This window comes from Gymnodraco acuticeps, unplaced genomic scaffold (assembly GCF_902827175.1).
Source record: "Gymnodraco acuticeps unplaced genomic scaffold, fGymAcu1.1, whole genome shotgun sequence".
NCBI classification, from domain to species: domain Eukaryota; kingdom Metazoa; phylum Chordata; class Actinopteri; order Perciformes; family Bathydraconidae; genus Gymnodraco; species Gymnodraco acuticeps.
Window position 1 is genome coordinate 2,005,592 of NW_022990693.1, and position 23,881 is coordinate 2,029,472.

Genomic DNA, 23,881 nt, shown 5'->3' on the forward strand with positions numbered 1-23,881 from the left:
ATGGTGACCAAACCGTTTGAGACCCACTGAGATAACTTACACTAAAGTGAACTATCTAAACACTGAGAGAGTCCTTACCTCACTGAGCTGAGGTTATACGATCCTCTCTGATGTCTGACAGGAGAGGACTCTCCTCCACCTTGGTGTAGAAACAGCTCTTTATATCCGTTAGCATAGCTAGCTAACCAGATGCTAACAACAACATTCCACGTTACCGCTCGCGCACTCACAAAATGCGCTCGTGCCACACACACACAGAGCCGAGCTTGAAACACAGAGACCCAGAAGTAGGCTACTTGTACTGTACTGTATATCACATTATTTTCGATGGCTTACTGTATAATCAGTGTAACAGATGAACAGATCACCACCGGGCTTTCATCTAAACACAGAGCCACGTAATGATAACAAAAAAAGCAACACACCAATCAGAGAGCAGCAGTGAGCACACCTCAGGCTGTGTTTTATATTTGTATTCTTTATTTCTGACGTATTTCACACAAAAAACATTTAGTGGAAACGTTTTCACTTATATGATTTAAAAAAATAAAAAACCGGCAAAGTGTCAAGGCTTGCCCACCCTGCGTTGGGGGGGGGGGGGGGGGGGGCACAGTGACTCATTTGGGGGGGCATGGCCCGCGAATGACCCCCCATGACGCCGACCCTGGTTGCCCTTCTGTTTATTCTCCGCGGTGGGGGCCGAGGGAACCGGGCAGAGTTTTTCGCCAGTCAACGTGTATTAAAGTTGAAATCTTCCGACAAAATTATAAAAGTGCCGGTCAAAGGTCTTCTTTGTTATTTATTGAGCTTTAAAACAAATGAATAACGAATCTATATATTATAATAATAAAATACACGGAGCCTCTCTTTTTCCTCCCTCTCTTCGGACAGCGTCAGTGTCTGTCTCATGCAGCAGCTGATCCAGTAATGAGTGACCCGGCCGACAGTAAAAATAAACATATTTATATCTAGTTTAGGTAGTTTGAGAGGTAATTAAAATAGCTAAGGGTGATGATCGGACTTGAAGTGTGTGTTTTACTCCGTTCACCGCCGCATCACAGCGGGAGGAGCTGCAGGTGAGCAGAGCTGCGTGTCTCCGTCCTGTCAGATTAGACTTCACTCGCGTTTAGGTCCATATCGAGAGAAAGATAAATAATCTGAATTCAGTTACTTTGACGCGGGGGTGAGCAGCAGAGGTGGGGAGAGGCGGGGCTATTGCCTCATCATTATCAGAAAATGATCGTATAGGGCGTACACACGGAGCCGTTGGACCCCCCAGAGCGTTGCGTATGCCGTTCTATCCACCTTGGGACCCGTTATCGTTTACGCAGTCGTTTAGTGCCGTATTCGGTCGTCCTCGTGTGGCCGAACGGTCTATATGACACTAAACAGTAACGCAAACGACCGTTTTCGTCCTCGTGTGGCCGGAGCATAAAATACAGGAAGTTTAACCAGACAAGACACAAAGAGGGAACACGCTTCAGAATAAAACAAGAAACTATCAACACACAAACTAAGTTCATGGCACATTTTTCCTTTTATTGTTATTTTGTTCTATCTTTGTTGTGTATGTATCAAATGTTCTACGCCACCTTGTTTTTAAAGACTTATTGTTGGGTATTTCTCTGTTGTTCTTATCATTGTATGTTTTTGAACCAATGACAAAAAAGAATGGAATGGGAGGGGTTAGAGCAGGGGTATCAAACTCAAGGCCTGCGGGCCAAGTCCGGCCCGAACTCCATTTTATGTGACCCGCAAGAGCTTGCAAAGAATATAATATGTATATTATACGGCTACATGCCTCTTTACAGAAGCATGTTGCCCATAAACTACATGTCCCACAATGCATCTCATTTTGTGACATGCGCAATGAAGAGACTTGCAATTATTTGCCCAAGACTTCTGCTTTCAGACGTTGTTAATTATGAAGTTATTACCCTATCCGATAATAATCCAATGCAGAGGCAATAATGTAATATAATACATTATTTTATATATATTATATATTTATATATGTATTTTTATATAGTCTTAAAGTTACAACCGGCCCTTTGAGTGCAACCATAATGCTGATGTGGCCCGTGATGAAATTGAGTTTGAGACCCCTAGGTTGGAGGAATGTAGGGGTTTTCAGTTGGTTGCAATCTGCCTTCTTATGGCACTAAATCCCACACTGGTTATTTAAGTGGTGTAATGTTTCCAGTCCTCAGGTCAAACGTAGTTCTTGAAGGCGTAGCTGCTGTGTGTGGGTTTCCTGGCCAGTGTGTACCCACTGGAGGGAAACCTGCCTCTCTGTGGGGGGCAGCTGGTGCACAGAATGCCCCCCCCGCAGAATAGCAGCCCAGATGACACAAACCCAATATAAATGGCTGCCCCCAGCTCCCTCTTCAGCACCTCAGGGACGCGTGGGTTGTGGAAGTCTCTGATGATGGAGTTGGCCGACCAGGAAACAGCAACTATGGTGGTGAGGGCCGCCAGGCAGAAGATGGCCCCGGAGCCCAGCACCACCCGGGCCTTGAACCTCGGGTGGCTCAGGCAGTTGGTGCAGCGTGCCCCCAGGAGGAAGATGAGGAACCCCAGACACCCGAGCACCAGGCTGATGCAGATGAGGCCGCGGGCCGCCTGCAGATCGGGGGCCAGGTCCAGCAGAGCGTCGTACAGCTTACACTGCATCTGGCCTGTGTACTCACTCACACAGGTCATCCACAGACCCTCCCAGAACACCTGCATGACCACCAGGTGGGTGCCGATGAACGCCGTCACCTTCCACATGGGCAGGGCACAGATCAGGATGGTCCCAGCCACGCCCATCATGGACAGGCTGATGCCCAGCTCCTGCACAGCCATGGGACACTGTGCAGCCGCGCACTGCCTGGAAACATAGAGGAGGGGGAGGGTAACAAACATGGAGGTTTTTATTCAGAATGGGCATCTGAGAGATTCAAGTTCATTCAATCTACAATTTGTTACTCAGTATCATGCAAACATTGATGTATCCCCATACAGACACGTGTGCATACTTATTAGTATTTGAGATTCATTTAAAATGAAATGCTGCTGGATGGAATAAAGAGATCTGTTAAGATTCAAAGTCATTTGGTTTGGGATGTTTTTCAGTCATTAACCTGTTTTCTGCATTATGTCGACATAATGTTCATGTATTGTTTTCATTTCAACGTTCAACTAAAGACACTAAAGATTCAAAGATGTAACAACTCAAATGCTTTATTTTCATTTACAGCGTAGTTATGGCAATGAAAACAACAATTCAACATACATTATACCTAAAAAACATTTAGACATAAAGAGTTATACAAATAGTGCAAGAAGGGAATGATGCATGTTACCCAAAGTAAAATGCCCCCTCTCCCCTCCCCCAAAAAGCTACATGTACATTAGAATAAGATCAAATACATTCAGAATGTAAAATTAAACAGTGTACAGTGGAATAAAACACTGCATATAGTAAATCAAATGTAGACTTTAACCAGATGTCTGTGTTCTAAACATAGGTCAATACTTATATAAAGTAATATGATGATTAATAAGAAATGCAGACAGACACAAGTTACAAAGTGTCACTGTGCAGATAAGCTGTGTTCACTGTTATCAGATGTGACGCTGCAGAGATGTTTAACCGTAAAGCAGAAGTTGTTTTCTGTAGCTGACGTCAATAGATACAATTTGAGAGAATTTCTAGGCGTGGTGGCAAATGGCCACCAGGTGGCAGTGTGCCAAAAGAGACAAACACAATGAGAACGAATGGGGGCAAACACTGCTGATGACTGGAAGAATCTGGGTTTTGATAACAGAGAAGTGTTAAAAAAATAAAACTGAAAAGGACAGAAAAGAACAAAGAATAATTTGAATCGTCCATTTTTTCCTGAAGGTTTTTGGTGTTGCAGAGTTACTGTTTGTTATCTGACAGAAATTGTTCACATCTCTCTTAGACTCAATAGTATATTTTAGATTTAAAAAACAATATCATTCTTTTGTCGGAAGGTTTCATGACCAAGGCGAGAAAAGCACAAAAAAACATACATTCCTTTAGTCAAATCTGTGTATTGTCTGAACTAAATAAGGAGTGTCCTGGATAACATGTAAGGGCTAATGATTTCCAAATTCAAGCCCAAATACACCGCATTTCTGCAGATATGACTGTTACATTCAATCCAGAGGCCTTTTCACTTATCTTTAAGATACTGGTATAGACCTTATTGATATAAACATCTACCTTTATTCCCTTGTTAGAATAAAGAAAGCTGTGGAGCGTGAGCATGAAAGTAAACCCCTGAGAAAACAGAAACACAGAGTGGAGAAAGTTTTCATTTTGAATATTTGAAGCTCCTCAGACACACCCTGAGACAGTTTGACCCTCCCTTGTGTTCACTGATCTGCAGTCTGATAACATGAGAACATGTGAACTAACAACATCGACACTTCAAAGCATCTTTTAAATCCAATTCAACTGATATATTTGAGATGTTCAGGTCAAAATGTGTGTCTTTAGATAGATAGAGTCACCATCTTGGTTCCCTGGTTAGTCATCTCTGGTAAGAACCTGTCAAACAGGTTCTCTCAGTGTTTGGTTTGAATAACCACGGGTGCCATTATCAAATGTACATAAACAAGAAGCAGGAGAGGGAGGAGTTTACAATAGAAGGTCATTTATTACAAATACTAATGGACTAAAAAGGTGCACAGTGCATTTACAATAAAAACATTTTTCAACTGATACCAACCACTTTCCAAACTGCCACCATATAAAGTTCACAAAGAAGAGTTCCAACAACATTCAAAGCAATGTGAGACAGAGAGTGTCTTCATACATACAAAGTGTGACTATCTTATTCAAACAAAGTGCATGTTTCCTTCATTGTGGGTTGTTCTATGTCCTTTGTACAGATATTTCTCAAAAAGGTTAACTTTTCCTTAACAACTTCTCCCTTTAAAAACTCTCAAATATACGTCTTGTTTGGTGTGTAAGATCCGAGTGAATCCACTTTGCTATCTCCAGGCTTGTTCAGGAGGTACTTCACCGAGGGGGTCTCATCCTCTTTGGGGGGACAGCTGGAACACAGAAGCGCTCCTCCCAAAACCAGCAGCGCCCCGGCCCCCCAACCGATGTACAGAGAGGCCCCGAGCTCTCTCTTCTGGGCGTCGATCAGCACTGGGTTGTAGAAGTCCCTGATGATGATGCTGGCGGTCCAGGACACGGGGATAAGGCAGAGCAGTCCACTGATGATCAGCAGCACGCCAGCCGCCACAGTGGCCCTCGCTTTGGCCCGGTCATTAGGAATGAAGTTGGTGCACTTTCCTCCAGCGAACGCTATGAGGATCCCTGCGAGCCCTGTGACGATGGAGACCACCACCAGGGCCCGGGCCCCCTGCAGGTCAGTCCCCAGGGCCAGCATGGAGTCGTACACCTTGCACTGCATCTGGCCCGTGCTCTGGACCACGCAGCTCATCCAGATGCCCTCCCACATGGTCTGTGATGTCACTATGTTACTGCCAATGAAGGCCGTGACCCGCCACATGGGTGCGCCGCAGATAATGATGACCCCGATCCAGCCCAAAAGGGCCAAGGCACATCCCGCCATCTGCATCCCCATGGAAGCCATCGTGTTCTCTCTCCGAGCGTCTCTGAGAGAGTGCGAGGAGCTGATGGGGTGTTTATGTTCGTCTGAAGCAGCATGAGAATAAAGAATGGGAGGCGTGAAAGAAATGCAATTGAGAACCCATGAAGGGCCTGCCAGAGAATACCAGCTGTGCAGGATTCTTTGTGCGTCGGGACAATACAGATTTAGTTTTCTGGATACAGATGAGGATTGTGTTTCACATGGTTTTGTTTATTCTCTGAACAAGGAAATGATGCATGTGTGGAAATGCATCGGCTTTAGAGCGTATTGATTGAAAAGCGGGGTACGGGGGGTCTTTGAAGGACAGAGTGTAACAGTATTGTTTATATAAGGGTTAAATGAAATTGAGTCTGTCAACTGTGAGATATATATTAATCCACACTGTAAGTTATTGTCAATTTCTATGTGTGTATGATACAAACAAGGAGATTGAAATGCCGTTAATCAGCGTCACAAAGGATAGAAATGTATACATATATATATATACATACATACACACATGTACACACACTTTTATATATATATATATATATATACATACTCATACATAGACACATAATATACATACACACACATTAAGAGGTGTACATAAAACGAAGGCACAGCAGTACAACATTACAGTCTAAACACAACTTTGGAAAGACAAAATAATTATTAAGATATTTTACTCCTAACTTTGAGAGGAAACATTTTAAATTGAAATATTATTACGCATAAATGTTTATATAGGGTTCTGTATAGTTGCAGTATTTTGTGGCATCTGTCTGTTCATTCATAACACCATTACAAAGGCAATTATTCTATTTTCCCACCAATTTGAGCTTAGTTTAACTGTCAACCTAACTCTGATTTGATTTTGTGTACTTTTAATCATCAAGCTATGCTGTCTAACAGTCGTATCATCCTGTGCCTACAACAATAATATACATAAAACACTTTTAAAAGTAACGTTTATAAGCAGGTATACTCTACTTATAGTCATACGTTGTACAGATTGTGAAGTCCCCTGAGTCACATTTTCTATTTGTAATATTGAGAAAAATAATAAAATGTGATTCAATCAAACATACTGTTCCACTTTCAAATGATGCACCTACTGAAACCTATTTTCCAGTCACTGCTTAGTAAGACTACAATGCATTTGTTCCATTGTGTTCTCTGACATCAGTGAGCCAGGCACACACTCTGTAACAGGTTCAGTCAGATTCTGTCAGAGGACAGGTAAGGAATGTGAAACCAGGTCCTACAGGGTGTGTTCCCCGCAGTGAAACGCCTTGCAATCTGTGCTGACATTAGGTTTGTCATGAGATGTCTGCAGAATATAATTCCCTCTCTGCTCCATAGCTTCTCTTAATAACTGGACTTCAAATCCCACTGGACAGTTTACATTCATATTCTATTTAATATTGAATAATCCATTCTTGCACAATAATATCCTGCATTATTTGTTACTGGAAATGTATATTTTCTGTAATATATATATATATATGTATATATATATATTAATTTATTTTGTATCTCTTAACTTTTTAACTTTTGAATGCTATTTTATTTCTATTTCTGAAATATATTAGACTGTTTATTTCTGTCTTAATTTCTCTTATGTACATTGCCTTGTGTTTGTATGCTGCTGCAACGCAAACATTGCCCATTGTGAGCTGCTCCCATTCTTTGTGAACTCCTCAAACACATTGTTTGCAACTGCTTTTTTGAATGACACATGGTATTTCAGATCTAACACTCAATAAGCAGAAAGACACAATTAGTCTGGGGCTTTTATGTTACAGTATGTTACAAATAACTGTTCAAAAATACATTTTGTGGAGCCTTGGTTTGAAGGGTTAAGTGGTTGAAAAGGCGATTTGCGTAGTTGGAAAGTCTTGGAAAAAATGTAGTCCATTGACCATGTACATTACATGCCGGGTGTTTCATGCCATTCATCATAAAGGGTTATGGTTTTGTTTAATTTAGGCACAGATATATCAAGCTAAATAATACAACTGCTTATCTAAGGTAGGGGAACCTTTTTTGTCGCAGTCCCAACATTAACTAATACTAACCAGTTTTATAAGGTTATGTAATTACCTTTTGAACATAAGCTGTTGGTTAAAATGAGAAATGAACAGTGCTTTCCCTAAAGAATGTATATAAAAAGTGGGCATAGCCACCATTGCAATTGAGTTTGATATTTTGACCGTCGCCATCTTGTTTCTTTTGGGACCAGAAGACAAGGGGGTGGGGCTAAGCACTAAACCACACCAGACAAGACATTTTCTAAATGTTACAATTGACTTTAATAAACTACAAAAACTATGTGAACAGGAAGACAACACCCAAACAGGACAACACCGTGGTGGTGACCTGTCAATCACAAGTTAGCCCCGCCCTACATGTCGCTTCACTGCTATTTTACTCTACATTGGACCAGAATTTAGATTATTTTGACTATAAACTAGTGAGCGGGACCATAAGTAATTAGGAACATTTTAACTGAGGTAATAAATAAAGTGGGAATAAGGATAATTTTCTCACTGGCTTCTATCAAATCTGACTTGGCTTCACTTCTCAGGCCCAGAGGTTGCCCCTTGGTTTCCACTGTTAATGTCACGTCATTTCCTCTATAGCTGCAAATTGACAAGTCACAATTACAACCGATACTCAAGCACTCAGTCACAGGAACATAAACTCATATTGATTTGGGGCTTTTGCTAAAATGACTAATAGTCTCATTTGGAAAGTTATACTTTTTCTCTTTAAAACTCACATTGGATTTTAAATTAGAACCATAACTATGAGGATGACATGCTGCATCCTTTGGTTCATTAAGGGGGGTTATATTAAATATACTGTTTAGAACCCATACCCCTGAATACAACTGAATTCAATGTGTAGAAGTTTGTTTATTTTCTATTATCTACTTTGAATCATTGCGATAAAACCATATCAATACAAATATTGTAAATGTTTCTGACAGTGGTACAACTGTTGGTCCAGGATCTTGATATCAATCCCCTGAAATGATCTTGCTTCTTTATGGCCTTTCTGATATGATTTACATTTTTGTAACACATAATGTTACTTATTAATAAGAGTATGCCAAGCCTGGTATTAAACCTCTGTGCCATTGTTAGTTATTGTGTTTTTATTAAACGTTTCAAAATAAATGTTGAGTCTACATTTTTGTCCAAAAACCTTTAAGCACGCTAATGAGCCACACGTTTATTCATTATGAACAATGGCATTGTTGATCTGTTTGAGTCAATCCCACAATTGATTTCCTGCTGTTTTAAATGCTCACTACAACACCAAATGGGTAAGTATTGACTAGGAAAATAGTCGCCTATAAATGCCGAATTTGTTTTAATGTTGCTTCTAACTACAGTGGAAGCTGAATGCATTTTTTGGCACACCTTCTTCCTAACGATAAGTGATTAAAATCTCCAGCAACACTGTAGTAAAACATGTAGAGCAACTGTATTGTAAATAAAAACTACAGTTCCCAGTGAGTAAATCATTTAGACTCTATTGTAATTCAAGTTTAGTGGAAACGTGTGACCCATATTTAAAAATACATCAGTTACAATGAGCATGGAATGCTCTTAATGTTAGTTAAGTCTTTTTATGGGATTTTTTTACTATAAAAATGTAGGATGGCACCAGAGGCCTTCACACGTCATGGTTGAATACAAAGCCTGTTCCCTGCTGGTGTTGTGAGTGTTTGTGTTGTGGTGTTTGACTGTTGAAACAAACACACTAGAGTCTGTTCTACCAGTTCAACACTGTAAAGCTTGTTGAACTGGTTTAACGCCTGCAGGAAGATTTCAGACATACTGCAGAATGTTTTTGAATACACATTGTTGTGACACACTCTCTGGCTCCATCAAACTCACTATAAACATATTCTAAACCATGAACATTTTGAGAACAGAAAACTTTAAAATGAAAAAAGGCACCCAAAATAATTTCATTTAAGCAAACGTTTTATTAAAAATCTGTGATTTTGGTAAACAAAAACAGTATTGGATCATGTATTTGCCAATAATCTATGTAAAATATTTGATACGGTACATTCACAAAATATCAAGGGTACTGTACAATTTTCCCAGCTTGTGTTAACCATTAACATCATTCTAGCACAGCTTGGATACATTCAGAAAAAATTGAAACGTTGAAACGTTTTATATAGCCTTCATTCAGTCCAGTTATTATGCTGCCACATAAATAGTTTCACAACTCTCTTTGTACTGTGTTCCCTTTAAAAAAAAAGAAACACTCTTTCTTGCCTCCACCAAAGAAATCTGAATTTCTCACAAAGTCAGTTCTCACTGTGTCACTTCAAAAGAAGTAAGACACAACTTTTGGTGCTATCAGAAACTCACAATGAAGGAGGATTACTCAAAAAAGTAAATTACTTAGAAGTCTTTTTCAGGAGAACGCTGCACTCAGACGTAGGCACGACTGGTGGCATTTGACCTGGCGCCGGAGTACTTGACGGGATATTCCGGGTTCTCTTTGGGGGGGCAGGAGCTGCAGAGGAGGGCACCGCCAAGGAGGAGAAGCCCAGCTGTGCCCCAGCCGATGTAGAGCGCAGCCCCCAGCTCTCTCCTCTGGGCGTTGGTCATGATGGGGTTGTAGAAATCCCTGATGATGGTGTTGGCAGACCAGCAGATGGGGACGAGGATGAGAACACCGGCACAGATGAAGATGATCCCAGCAGCAATGGCCACCTTGGCTTTGGAAGTTTCATCCTCCACAAAGTTGGTGCATTTGCCTCCAACAACGCCCAAGATGACTCCGAAGGCAGAGACGATGATGGCGATGACCACGAGAGCTCGGGCGGCCTGGAGGTCCTGGGGCAGAGCCAGCAGGGAGTCGTAGATCTTGCACTGCATCTGACCGGTACTCTGCGTCACACAGTTCATCCATAAACCCTCCCAGATGACCTGCGCCGTCACAATGTTGGCTCCGATGAAGGCCGTGACCTTCCACATGGGCAGAGCGCACACAATGATGGTCCCCAGGAAGCCGATGATGCCCAGGGCAAAGCCCAGCATCTGTCGTCCCATTGACACCATGATGAGGTCTTGATAGAGTCACTTGAACAGAAGCGTTGTAGTTTTCAGGAGCAGGTAAGTTCAGTTCAAGTTGTAAAGTTGAATAAAGACGGCTGAACCTTTCCTTGCTTTATAAGGACGTCCTTGTTGAAGGTGGAGTCAGAATGTCCTTCCTTCCTTCTGACCTGAAACCAGTGTGCAGTGACCCACCCAACCAGATTGTTCACATTATCCACACAGGGACCCTGGAGTAGTTTCGACGAGATGAACATCAGCCTCATACGACTATGTAAATGAGGCAGCAAAGAGCAACACATTCCGGAACAGCGGCCAGCCTTTGATTGGGCACGTTACCGGAGGATCAGGTCCAGTCACTTGATTCACATTTAAAAATAAACCCTATATGATACCGGATGTCCAATGTTAACGGAAGGAGCCTCCATTTATGGTTTTTATTATTCATGATCTCTAATTAGTTATCATCTCATGAGATTAAACTTTATATTTTTTAGGAATTGATTTCGTTTTTTCAAATCAGAAGCTCGCATGTTGATCAAAGACACAGTTGATCAGTCACTACAAAGAAATCTTTCCTTTTGTATTGTGATTTTATTTATACGTGTATTTTGTGTCTTGGTTTATTTCAGGGGTAGTATTCTGATGTTGTATCAATGTATTCACAGAGTGAAGTGAAGTTGCAAAGGGATTCAAATTAAATAAAAAAGGTTGTTTTAGGACTCTTTTACCCAAAGATGGAACTGTGTTAAAAGATATCTGGATGTGTCGCTGGTTGAAGAGAGTTGTTGAAACTGAACCGAACTTTAGATGAACACTATGGAAAATGTCCCTGTGTATCTGATCCTGCTGTGCCAAAGATGTCATAAGATGTGTAAAATGCTTTCATTAGGAATTATTTGATTTTACTTTATTTATTTATTTTTATTTCCCAGTTTGTTTTTATTTATATTATTTACTTAATTATTTCAATTTATACTGGATTTGCTTTATTTAATTATGTACTATACTTTGCTTTGTCATGTAACCATCTGTCATTTGACTGAAAACGACCTATGTCTTGTCTTGTTTTGTTAAAATGAAAATAAACAGTTAAAAAATCCGTTGCTATAGATTTGAAGAGGGACATTTTTTGTCTATTAATTTATCATTTTGGTCTCTCAGTCACCCATACACAGAAGGCCTCTGACCTTATCAAATTAGATAATATTCATAAAATTGCTTTAAAATAATAAAAAGGTGTTGTTATAATGACTCCACAAACAGATAATTGAATATATCAAAACATTTTATTAAAAATCATTCACATACTCAAAGATTAAGTGGCATTTACAGAAAACAAACATTACAAATCATCACTATTTACAAAATGTGCTTTTAATGACAAGAACATAAATACAGTATCAGCAGGGACTTCCTTATGAACACATTCATGTTGACACAATATTTCTCTTATATCAAGACTTCATGAACTAGGAACATTTCTACCATAGAGCACAACAACAATCCGAATCATATCATGTTAGATTCAACATGTTTCTGAAGTCAGATATCTCAGTCTTTATCCTGTTTCTGTTCTTTCATTTCAGAGGTATTGTCTAGCAGAGTATGCGGTTGGAGCTCCATAGGGTTTGGTCGGTGCGTACGACCCGGGGGCCGTGTAGGGCTGGCTGGAGGGGGGGGAATACACAGGACCATAGTTTGCTGGGCCTGCATAAGGGTACATTTGTGCCGGTGGGTAGCCTGGGTATCCATACATGGGTTTCTGTGGAGGGCAGGAAGTGGTTAGGATTATCCCTCCGAGCAGAAGAAGTGCAGCAGCGGCCCACCCGATGTAGATGGAGGCTCCAAGCTCCCTCTTCTGGGTCTCGATGGTCAAGACGCTCTGAAAGTCTGTGATGGTGATGGCTGCCGACCAACAGATGGGAATCAGGACCAGGACGGCGGACACGATGAAGAGACAGCCACTAATGATCACCACCTTGGCCTGGGATGAATCTTTGTCCAGGCAGCCAGTGCACTTAGCTCCAACGAAGGTGAGGATGAAGCCGATGAAGCCCACGAGGAGGGAGATGATGACCAGGGCCCGGGCGGCCTGCAGATCTTTGGAGAGCTTCATCACAGAGTCGTTCAGCTTGCACTGCATCTGCCCGGTACTCTGCATCACACAGTTCATCCACAGGCCATCCCAGATGGTCTGCCCCGTCACGATGTTGGCTCCGATGTAGGAGGTCACTCTCCACATGGGGATCCCACACGTCACTGCTACCAAAACAAGGCCTATGAAGCTGATGATCTGACCCGCAATTTCCTTGCCAATCCTGCCCATAGTGAAAAGGCTTGGTCTACGGCAGCAGAGAAGACAGCATACAGCTCTGGTCCTTTTCCCGAGTGACACAACTCTCTCGCTTGTTGTTTGTCAGGGAATGCGCTGGAGGAGGGCTCTCGTCACCAGGTGAGTTCTTCTGGTCAATCAAGATTCCTCTTCCTAGAGCTAGAGGAGTGGCACCCTTTTTTTCAAACGGTGCTAGCTGTTGTAGTTTGAAAAACACACTTTCATATGGAGATTCCACTAAAGATGGTTTTATTGGATGGACTTACAGCCACTTAGAGACTTCAGAGGTCCTGAAACCAGTTCACTAAAGGATGGCCTCCTAAGACAAAGATGAACCCCCACACACAACTGATAAGACAGCAACTAAGAGATAATGACATTATCTCTTCAATTTAAAGGTCATGTGATCAGTTTTACTTAAATATGGAAGGCTTTTCCGGTTTCTAGTGTTTATCATTTAAAAAAACACTTCTTAAAGACTTTTACACAATTCTGTTGAGACAATGTTAGGAAAAAGGAGGGAAGGACATTGTGAGCTGCTCTTTATACCTTCTACAAATTGCTTTTACAAGATGGGTTGAGTTTGTTTTCTAAGTTGAATCACTATAGCCATCAACCACAGTATCACAGAACCAGAGCAGAAACACAGAGTTCTGTAGAAGGATGGCCAGTATCACACTGAAAACAATTCTGCTCCGAAATCAACTAAAAGAATAATAAAAGCAAGGTGTCTTTGCTTGTAATAACTTAAATAAATCTTCCAATAGAATAAGTGAAAATTGGGTTCCTTGAAATTAGATGGGATATTTAGATGAATAAGATAAGATCTTGTAATTAGCTGGGAACACTTATATCGGATTGTATTGACCAGGATCAGGAAATGTTGTGTTACAAAATAAGCCAGACATGTCCATAAGTCTTCTGTTTTCTGATGTTGGTGGTTTTCCATAAAAATGTATTTTCTCATATCAAGTTATATGTATTTCTTGAAACAAGAAAGCAGCTTCAAAACCTTGTGAGACGTCACATATCTGAGACATGTTTCATCTGAGATACAACTCAAAAATATGTTTTCAAGAGTATTTGACTTAAAAAGATACTTAAGATGCATTGTCTAAATACAATACCCTATATCCAGAGGTGGGAGAAGTACTTAGATTGTGTACTTGAGAAAACTTGTAGTGTAGGAAATACTCTGTTACAAGTAAAAGTCCTGCAATCAAAATGTTACTCAAGTAAAAGTACTAAAGTATTAGCATCAAAATATAACAAAAATACCAAAAGTAAAAGTAGTGATTGTGCAGATTGGTCCATTTCAGAATAATATATATGATATGTTTTATAATGATTGATCATGAAAGTGTTCTCAAAGCTGGTAAAGGTGCAGCTAGTTTGAATGACTTTGTATACTGCAGGGTAGCTTGTGGATTTACTCCAGGTGGAACTAAAGTCTGATTTAAGACTTGGTTATATTTCACATCATTCATCCACATCTGTGAAGTAACTAAAGGTATTAATGTAGTGGAGTAAAAGTACACCATTTATCCTGAATTATAATGGGGTAGAAGTACAAAGTATCATAAAATGTAAATATTCAAGTACAAGTACCTCAAAATTGCTATTAAGTATAGTTGAGTAAATGTACTTAGTTACTCTGCCTATATCTCACTGCATTGTAACTTCTTAAGTTATTATGTCTTACATCAGTTGTAAAGACTTATTCTGACTAGAAATTAGACATTTTTCACAGTGCTTGATGCACAGACCAACATATGATATATATTTGAGTTGTACAGACAGCATCAGTTGCTTGTATGTCTGATATGATATATGGCAGTCTGCCCCGACCTGAGGAGGAGGGATCCGTTTCAGATAACGATCACTTGATGGAGTGATGAGTCACTGTCAGCTGATACAATCACTTTACTTTGAAAAAAACACATCCTATGACAGATACCTCTAAACAAACTGATGACACTCTCACACCTGATCCCGTCAGGTGAAACTGCACACACTGTCTGTTTGTTTTGCTGTACTTTTCAGAATGCTGCTGCTCGAGTCCTCACTAACACTAAGAAAGTGGATCACATCACTCCTGTTCTGAAGTCTTTACACTGGCTTCCTGTGTGTCAAAGAATAGATTTCTAAATACTGCTGCTGGTTTATAAAGCTTTGAATGGTTTAGGCCCAAAATACATTTCTGACCTCCTGCTAAATGATGAACCATCCAGATCTCTCAGGTCTTCAGGGACTGGTCAGCTTTCTGTCCCCAGAGTCAGAACTAAACATGGAGAAGCAGCGTTCAGTTATTATGCTCCAAATATCTGGAACAAACTCCCAGAAACCTGCAGGTCCGCTGCAACTCTGACTACTTTTAAATCCAGACTGAAGACTTTTCTTTTTGTCGCTGCTTTTAATTGAAACTGAGCCGTTGTGTTCATCAGTAAAGTGGAACTTCTGTGTGAACTATTCATATCTTAAACTGCACTGTAACTTTTTATTCATGTACTTTTTATTCATGTACTTTTTTTTTAATGTTTCTTTTATTATCTTTTACTGTTTTTAAATGCCTTTGTCTGAATGTCTTTCATTTTTGTAAAGCACCTTGAATTGCCTTGTGTTGAAAGGTGCTATATAAATAAACTTGCCTTGCTTTGCCTTGATGTGTGCAGCAACACTTCATATTACATTTGGATAACACACTCTTCACAGGCTTGGCAACGATGCAACCATCAACGCATCCAAGCGTAAACAAAACTCACAAATGGTGTCAATTTACTGTGAGTGTAAACTCACTTCTGAATAAACCTACTTTACCGTGTACTTTTTGTAATGATTGTGAGTTTCTTTCTAACCCGTATTGTCTGAAAACATATAATAGATTGGACTGATGCTTATGCTGACTGGTCTGAATGTATATCTGTCTGTGTAAATCTCCTTTTCCTTTAGTAAATTAGTCCAAAACAACAAAAACATAAATGGTTTAATATGGTGATTTGTCTTTTTTCCAGTTTTCTACAGAAACTACAACTCAGCAGTAACCTCCTTATGGTCATGCACTGTATGTCTGCTGAATTGCATTGCTCCATAACCATTTCCTCAGCCTACTGTGATGTTGATTTGATTACCTCTTCCTTTTCCTCTCATCTCTATAATACAACTAAATGCTTGAGTGTCTCAGAAGTAAACAGTAATCATACAGTGAGTATAAAGTTTATTTACAGAACATTACAAGATTCAGAAACACAGAAATAGAGATATACAATTGTTCAGCAGTGTGAAAATGAAAGAAAAATGCATAAATGTTCCTACAGTGTTTACGTGTTACTGACATCCCTGCGTTATCAAGACAGGCGAATCAATACAGACCCTGCTTAAGAAAAAGGAAGCTCTACTTGTTCTTCCTATATCTGTTCAGATGTTACCATTTCAATAGATTAAAGATGATTGCATTTTTAATTCACTATTAATACAATCTGACTAAATATTTACACAGATTTGATTGAATCGGAATTCATATTTTACTTATCGACCTGCCACAATACATTGTGGATTAACATTTTTAAAGGTTCTTTCATATTATTTTGTCTTGTTTTGTTGTTTTAATAAACAGCATTTTGGTCAAAGAAATCATGTTCACTCATTATAGGAAAGCGCTTTGCTCACATTAAAGATGGCTGTCTTCCATCTCCTAGGTGTGACAGAGAAGCCCAGGGCCCTGTTGGCACAACTCCCTGTGAGGAAGTCATTGTTAATGTTGTTAGTTACTCTGGCTTGACTAGACAAAATGTCCGCTCAGAGGAAGGTCACTTTGACACTAGCCACAAACAAAACTCAGGATTCAGCTGGAGCTGTATCTATGCTATACTTACAATACCGGTGAATATATGTTTTAGTTTGAGCAAACTTTGATTACATTTATCTGGTGAACAGAAAAATGCTTCAGTCTTGTGATTTAAGGGGTTAGATTGAGGCACTTATTTAGTTTACCACTCGATTCTATAATTAAATATGGAGTTTAACTCAAGATCAAACGTTAAAGGTCTTGAACATGTTGTGATTGAATGTTCTGTTGAATGTCTGTTTGTTTCTTAATATCTGTCCTTGTTGACGTTGTAAATGGAGTTAATGTGATGCAAGAAAGACATCAGACGTGACCCGACAGTAAAGCATCATGCCATCGTATTCTGTGTTTCATTTCCTGTGACCCCAATAGTCCGTGTAGGAAGGGCTAACCCTCTCAGACGTATTCTCTGGATGTGCTGGTGCTCTTCACAGGGGTGAATCTTTGTTGGTAGTGAGGGTGTTCTTGTTTGGGGGGGCAGTTCCAACAAAGCAGGCCCCCTCCTATCAGCAGCAGTGAAGCAGCCGCCCAGCCGATATACAGCGCCGCTCCCAACTCGTACCTCTGGGACTCGATCAGCAGCGGGTTGTAGAAGTTGGTAATGATGGTGTGGGCGGACCAGGACACGGGGATGATGACGAGAAACCCCGACACGATGAACAGAGCTCCAGCCAGGATGCAAGCCTTGGATTTGGATCGCTCCTCCTCGATGCAGTTGGTGCACTTCCCCCCGGCGATGGACAGGATCACCCCAAAGACCCCGGTCAGGATAGAGATGATGATCATGGCGCGGGCCGCCTGCAGGTCCTGGGGCAGGGCCAGCATGGAGTCGTACACCTTGCACTGCATCTGGCCCGTGCTCTGCACCACGCAGTTCATCCACATGCCCTGCCACACCGTCTGAGCCGTGATGATGTTGGCCCCCACGAAAGCAGTGACCTTCCACATGGGCATGGCACACACCACGATCACCATGAACCAGCCAATCAGGGCCATGGATATACCGATCATCTGAATCCCCTGAGAAACCATGTTGCCGGCTCTGTTCCTCACACGATAAAATCCAAAAAGGAAGACCGGTGGAGTGATGTGAGCTTGTATTTATAGGTTGTTGTGTGAGAAGAAGGGACACACACATGAGGGTATGTGAGTCCTGGGCTCCTATTGGGTAGAAGGAGTTTACACACAAACAAAGATTCAGTGACCTTTAATAGTGCTGACCTGCTCAAACCATACGTTCAAGGTCAGATACAAACAGAAGAAAACTTGTTGTCAACTCTTTATTTTCCAAATAACTGGGATTTCAAAGTAAAACATTTGGCCAGGTACATTTACAAATGAATTTCAAATTTAAATTATAAATCTTCTATGACGATAATATAACACATAAGTAAGTAACCCTCTTTTCCCAGAGATTGTTGAATAACTGGGTGTGTTGACACACATGTAGTTATGATCTAACTTGAACACCTGCCGTATTATGGATTAAAGTTTCAGGTCTGTAAGAATATATACAGGATGTGTTATTCTGTTAACAGCAAGGGGCAGTGTTGGACAGCTAAGGATTTAGATATTGGGCAATGGAAGTTTCCTGTGTAAAAACATTCATCTCATTCATTGTGAGGTCGATACAAATATAAGGTTCATATTTTAACACATTGCTGATGCTATTGCTAAACTAAAGAACATTGTGTTGCTTGTTACTTAAATGTTTGTGTCTCATAGATCTAAGAATTACACTTTTCAGGCTGTAAAAGAGCTCATAGTCTTTGTTGACTTTTAGAGAAAAGCTAATCATGTTCTAGCGTTTAAGAGACTTATTCAAACATTGACAGTTTGTTCCCCCATTCACTCTGAGGTAAACGTATTGTCTTTTTACACATATTTGGTCACAGTTGCTCAATCATTATTTCTTGGATATCGTATGAGGTAAATAAGTGCACAGTATTGAATAAGATCCACTGTGAAAATGACATGTTTTTATTGTCGATATCACAAACAGAGACACATCAGATTGTTAACACTTTTATCTTGCACTTAATAAATGCATTCAGTTATTTTTTATTATAAATAAATTATTAATATAATCTCTGGTCTAGGTATATTCACACTTAGGAACACTGTGTGAATTAGGAGTAATTTAGGATATATTTTTGTAATCTTGATAGTATGTATAATTCTGTCCTACATTAATAAAACATGTAGCCTTGTTTTAGTTATAAATGACTCAGAATGATTCAGCAGGTAGAGCAGAGTCCTCATCTCTCATGTCACATCTTTAGCTTGATGAAGGTGCTTTAATGGCATGTTACGAAAAAAAGAAAGAACAACCACAACAAGATAATTCAATGTTGATACAAAAAAAACTTTATTTACAGTTTCAGACATTCACATATTGTATAATACACATTTTGAAATGCAAAAATATGTAAAAAAAAAAAGGCACAGATTGATCAAGTTTAAATGTTATCCAATTTCTATATGTATATTTCCCACCCTGGGATTATGTTTGGGTGTGGTCCACATCGCCCACTGAAGTGCTGTATCTCAACATGAAAGTAACAACTAAACAGTGAGCCCTATAGAAATCACCGTGAAATTCAAATCATACTCATTGTGGCAACATGAATCTCAGGCGCCAGAGCATTCAACCCAAGTCTTTGTTCAGTCCTATCATCCTGTTTCTCTCCTCAGACGTAGTCCTTGGGTGGGATTGAACGGGGAGCGGAGTACTTTGCAGAGTATGTATCCTTGGGAGGGCAGTTGGCACAGAGGAGAGCCCCACCCACGATGAGAAGGCCTGCGGACCCCCAGCCGATGAAGAGTGCAGCTCCCATCTCCCTTTTCTGAGAGGACATGGCGAGGGGGTCATAGAAATTCTGTATGATGGTGTTGGCCGTCCAGCACACCGGGATGAGGCACATGACCCCAGTGATGATGAACATCACCCCGGATGCCACGCCAATCTTAGTTTTGGTGCTCTCGTCCTCCACGCAGTTGGTGCATTTCCCCCCAGCGATGGCGAGGAGGAGGCCGAAGACGCCGACCACGATGGCGAGGATCATGAGGGCGCGGGCCGCCTGCAGGTCTGAGGACAGGGCCAGCATGGAGTCGTACACCTTGCACTGCATCTGACCCGTACTCTGCACCACGCACGTCATCCAGATGCCCTCCCAGGTGGTCTGAGCCGTCACGATGTTCTGGCCGATGAAGGCTGTCACTTTCCACTGAGGAAGGGCGCAGACCACGATGCACCCAATCCATCCAATAATGCAGAGGGCAGTGCCCAGCATCTGCACACCTGCTGACACCATGTCTCTTAAAACGTTTCCTGCAGTCGTCCAAAGAAAAAAGGTCCAAAGGTTTTTCTGTCTTGCTTGAGAGAGATCCCAAAGAGTAAATGTTTGGGTAGGGTTGGAGCGGGTCTTTTATACACTTAACCCGGGAGGGGCTTGACACACACGCTTTGTCAGCAGTGACGTAAGGACTACCCCCCCCACCCACAGCCGTGGGCATGTGTCCTCATGTCAGTAATTGTCTCTGTCAGATTATCGCCGCAAATGGAACGCGTGTGACTCACAGGTTTTGGTTTAGCAGACAAAAAAAAGCACCAGCCACACCTTCAATCTGCAATTGAAGCTTAATGCTGTTTTTCTGAAAAGACAGAAACTGAAAACAACAAATAGGCTGTTTTAAGAATTGCTTTTTTTAAGTTCACCCTGGTAGATCTTGAAATGTATCCTTGATCCATTAAAACAATTTTAAAGCACTATTAAAAGCAAAAAGTTAGTCCTATTCAGGCTGTATATGAGCACATCATTAAAAGTAAGTATAACAAATTAATCTACAACAAATGACACGGCTAAGATTTCCCCAGAGTTTCACGGTTTTATCAAACATTTACTTTTTGTTTGCAAAGGAGTTAATGTGTGCTTTCAAACCTCTGATGTCAAGACAGTGACGGAGTAATATCTTTCATCTCCATTTCCCAATCAAGGGACACACACACACACACACACACACACACACACACACACACACACACACACACACACACACACACACACAGCACACACACACACACACACACACACACACACACACACACACACACACACACACACACCACACACACACACACACACACAACACACACACACACACACACACACACACACACACACACACACACACACACACACACACACACACACACACACACACACACACACACCACACCAACACACACACACACACACACACACACACCACACACACACACACACACACACACACACACACACACACACACACACCACACACACACACACACACACACACACACACAACAGTTGGCCAATCGTACAGACTGAAATGATATGAGTGGAAATGTATGTCTGAGTGAAGGTACGTGCATAAAACTACTAATCTCCTACTCACTTCACCATATCTTAGTCTGAGAATAGAATGCTAGGTACACAATATTTCAAATTCGATTAGTTGAACCCAAATTCATGACCTTCACTGCAACTATTTTGTTGCTTTTTACCTTCATGAACAGGAACAAATCATATTGTCAAAAAAATGGTATATCTTGTCCTGAATAAATGACTTACTTTGATAAGCTTTAATCTACAGAATGCATTTAGTCCCACTGCCCAGAACCCTGTTCATTGAAAACATTTAACATTCAAGTACATCTGAACTGAGCACACTGGTTAACACAGGGTCAAAGCCAATGGACACACCCAGGAAAATATTCAAAAACTAGATTTTGTGCAAATATAATGACCACTATTTGTCCAGTCTCAAAGAAATAACTTATATGAGCGTGCATGAACAGGAGATGAATCTGACCTTCAGTGATGTCAGTCCTTGCAGGGTGAGGGTTGCAGTCTTCTCCTGGAAGTGGTCTTTGGAGAGAGATGTGCACTCTGCAGTCCGGGGGTCCCGCTCGGTTTATCGATAGTTTTCCGCAGCAGTGAGGGAGAGGAAGATGTTGGGGAAATGGCAAACACTACGCCAAGTGATTCCTACTGACACACTGTTGCAAAAAGAGGGAATAGTGAGAGGGGGCAAGAGAGGTAGAGAGGGAATCAGATTGTTTCAGAATGAATGGAGGCAGTGTTTAAGGGCCAAAACTGCCGTTAGGACTATAATGCCTCTATTTTATCCAAGGTAGGATGATTAAAGCCTCTTTGGCCTGGCTATGGAGATTGGGTTCCACACACAGGGAGGCAGGGTGGAATTTCAACTAAGAATCTGAGGAGAGATGGTTTCAGGGGGGATTAGTCCTGGTGTGCAGGGAGCCCACAAACACACGTCACATGTTTTTAAAAGATGCACATATTAATACGATAGTAAAATGTTGTGCAACATTTGTGAAGGTGTGTGTTTTTGAAAGGGCGTGACTTATGTAAGCATTTCAGAGCTGATACATTTTGCCAATGTAAGTTTACTCTGTGAAAGAGTTTCGCAAAAGGGCTCGGTGCAAATTTAGCGGCAACAGGTTGAGGACTCGGCTTCAGGAGCTGTGAGAAAATGCCAGAGGGGGTTGAAGTGACAAGTGGCAGCAGGTTGTTTGAGGCAAGCCCAGACTCACATTAACGGCTGGCTTTCACTCAGGTGTCCAACCGTTAAACCGGCTGGGGCATTATGCAGATCAAAGCTAAGTCAATAGTGCTGGGGGGAAACGATTATTTTGAAAACGATTAATCGGGCGATTATTTGATCGATTAGTCGACTAATCTAACGATTATTTTTCTGTTGTTCAATTCATAAAAAACGTAATGTAAAAAAAACGTAATGTAAAAAATAATTTGTTCACGATACTGTGTCTCAGGGATCTTAATATTTAAGAACCTATTAATGTGTTATACCAGATTAACGGAAATAATCTCAGCTAACTGACGATACAAACCATGTTTACCAAAACAAAACACAAGTCTCATAAGAAGCATCTAAATGACCCCTGAGCGAAAAATGCTAACGGACATTGGCACAGAACTCAAGATAAAAGTACCCTTATTACTTATCGTAGCTGCACATACAATATATCCGATTAAAGCTGATACTCCACAGATTATGTAGGTATATAGTATTATCACTGAGTGATCCGGACTCGCGACAGGGGAAGCAAATACAGTCATCACAACACGTACCTTCACAGAGCTTCTAGGGAGATCGTCTCACCACCGTAGCTGTCAATCTGATCAAAAGACGTGTTCAATGCTATGGTTCAATGGCATTCAAATGAGAAAAAAACGCGGCTGAATCGGTTAATCCATAGGTTTTTCACGTCTATGTATAAAAAAATGATTGAATTTATAATCCATAATTCCATTTTATGTAAAAATCGGAGAGCAAATGCTAGCTGCTAATGGTAGCCACCACAGCTAGCTGCTGCTTCTGCTAGGCTATGCAGCAGTCTCAGTGAGATATAAATATATAAATATCTTTGCGTTTTGGACTAACTTTAAAATATTCCCATGCTTTTGAAGACCTAGGGCGAGATGTTTTCGTTTGGGGGCTTCGTGCGCAATCCTGTGAGGAGGAGGTGGTAGCCGTTTCAGTCTCCATTGTGTTTGAAGTGCGATTGCGAACTGCTTGTTGCTTTAACCGGGCCGGCTCAAATGATTGGTTGTACTTTTTACAGTACTACGGCTTCCAGAGATGACTTTTTGTATGGATTTTTTGTCAAAGCACTTCAGATATTCATTGCTATCGGGATGTTAAGAGCATTCCATGGAATATAACAAAAAATGTATCTCGAGCCGGTTTCTCAAACTTACCTACCCCACCTTAAAAAGGCACATACAAGTAAATGTGTGTTAACATATGGTGGCGCTTGGACAGTTTTGAATGTCAGTGCTGGAAACTAAACAGTGCACAGTGACATAATTGGGTTCCACATTTTCGAACATTAAAGGTGGGGTAGGTCATTTGGGAGAAAGCAGCTCGAGTGCGCTAGAATTTTGAAAATACACAACCGGAA

General features: G+C 41.0%; 5 protein-coding genes and 1 pseudogene across 5 annotated transcripts; all 6 read right to left on the minus strand.

The window, feature by feature from the left end:
* Positions 1 to 1,356: 1,356 nt before the first annotated feature.
* cldnj (claudin j) lies at positions 1,357 to 21,867 on the minus strand. The gene is made up of 2 exons (XM_034230526.1): positions 21,745 to 21,867; positions 1,357 to 2,872 (listed from the first exon to the last, which is right to left on the minus strand). Exon 2 carries the CDS (start codon positions 2,845 to 2,847, stop codon positions 2,212 to 2,214), a length of 636 nt encoding a protein of 211 aa, XP_034086417.1. The 5' UTR covers positions 2,848 to 2,872; positions 21,745 to 21,867; the 3' UTR covers positions 1,357 to 2,211.
* Positions 4,648 to 5,710, minus strand: LOC117555606 (claudin-4-like). The gene has a single exon (XM_034230525.1). The coding sequence runs from the start codon at positions 5,619 to 5,621 to the stop codon at positions 4,959 to 4,961; it is 663 nt and encodes a 220-aa protein (XP_034086416.1). The 5' UTR covers positions 5,622 to 5,710; the 3' UTR covers positions 4,648 to 4,958.
* On the minus strand, positions 9,602 to 10,808 carry LOC117555610 (claudin-4-like). Its single transcript, XM_034230527.1, has one exon. The coding sequence runs from the start codon at positions 10,712 to 10,714 to the stop codon at positions 10,082 to 10,084; it is 633 nt and encodes a 210-aa protein (XP_034086418.1). The 5' UTR covers positions 10,715 to 10,808; the 3' UTR covers positions 9,602 to 10,081.
* On the minus strand, positions 11,979 to 13,266 carry cldnf (claudin f). Its single transcript, XM_034230524.1, has one exon. The coding sequence runs from the start codon at positions 13,035 to 13,037 to the stop codon at positions 12,294 to 12,296; it is 744 nt and encodes a 247-aa protein (XP_034086415.1). The 5' UTR covers positions 13,038 to 13,266; the 3' UTR covers positions 11,979 to 12,293.
* On the minus strand, positions 16,241 to 21,868 carry LOC117555612 (annotated as a pseudogene).
* Positions 19,229 to 20,273, minus strand: LOC117555611 (claudin-4-like). Its single transcript, XM_034230528.1, has one exon. It carries the CDS (start codon positions 20,199 to 20,201, stop codon positions 19,578 to 19,580), a length of 624 nt encoding a protein of 207 aa, XP_034086419.1. The 5' UTR covers positions 20,202 to 20,273; the 3' UTR covers positions 19,229 to 19,577.
* Positions 21,869 to 23,881: the final 2,013 nt, after the last annotated feature.

Coding starts and splice junctions, on each gene's coding strand:
- LOC117555606 (XM_034230525.1), bottom strand. CDS start 5,621: ATGGCTTCCATGGGGATGCAGATGGCGGGATGTGCCTTGGCCCTTTTG.
- cldnj (XM_034230526.1), bottom strand. CDS start 2,847: ATGGCTGTGCAGGAGCTGGGCATCAGCCTGTCCATGATGGGCGTGGCT.
- LOC117555610 (XM_034230527.1), bottom strand. CDS start 10,714: ATGGTGTCAATGGGACGACAGATGCTGGGCTTTGCCCTGGGCATCATC.
- cldnf (XM_034230524.1), bottom strand. CDS start 13,037: ATGGGCAGGATTGGCAAGGAAATTGCGGGTCAGATCATCAGCTTCATA.
- LOC117555611 (XM_034230528.1), bottom strand. CDS start 20,201: ATGGTGTCAGCAGGTGTGCAGATGCTGGGCACTGCCCTCTGCATTATT.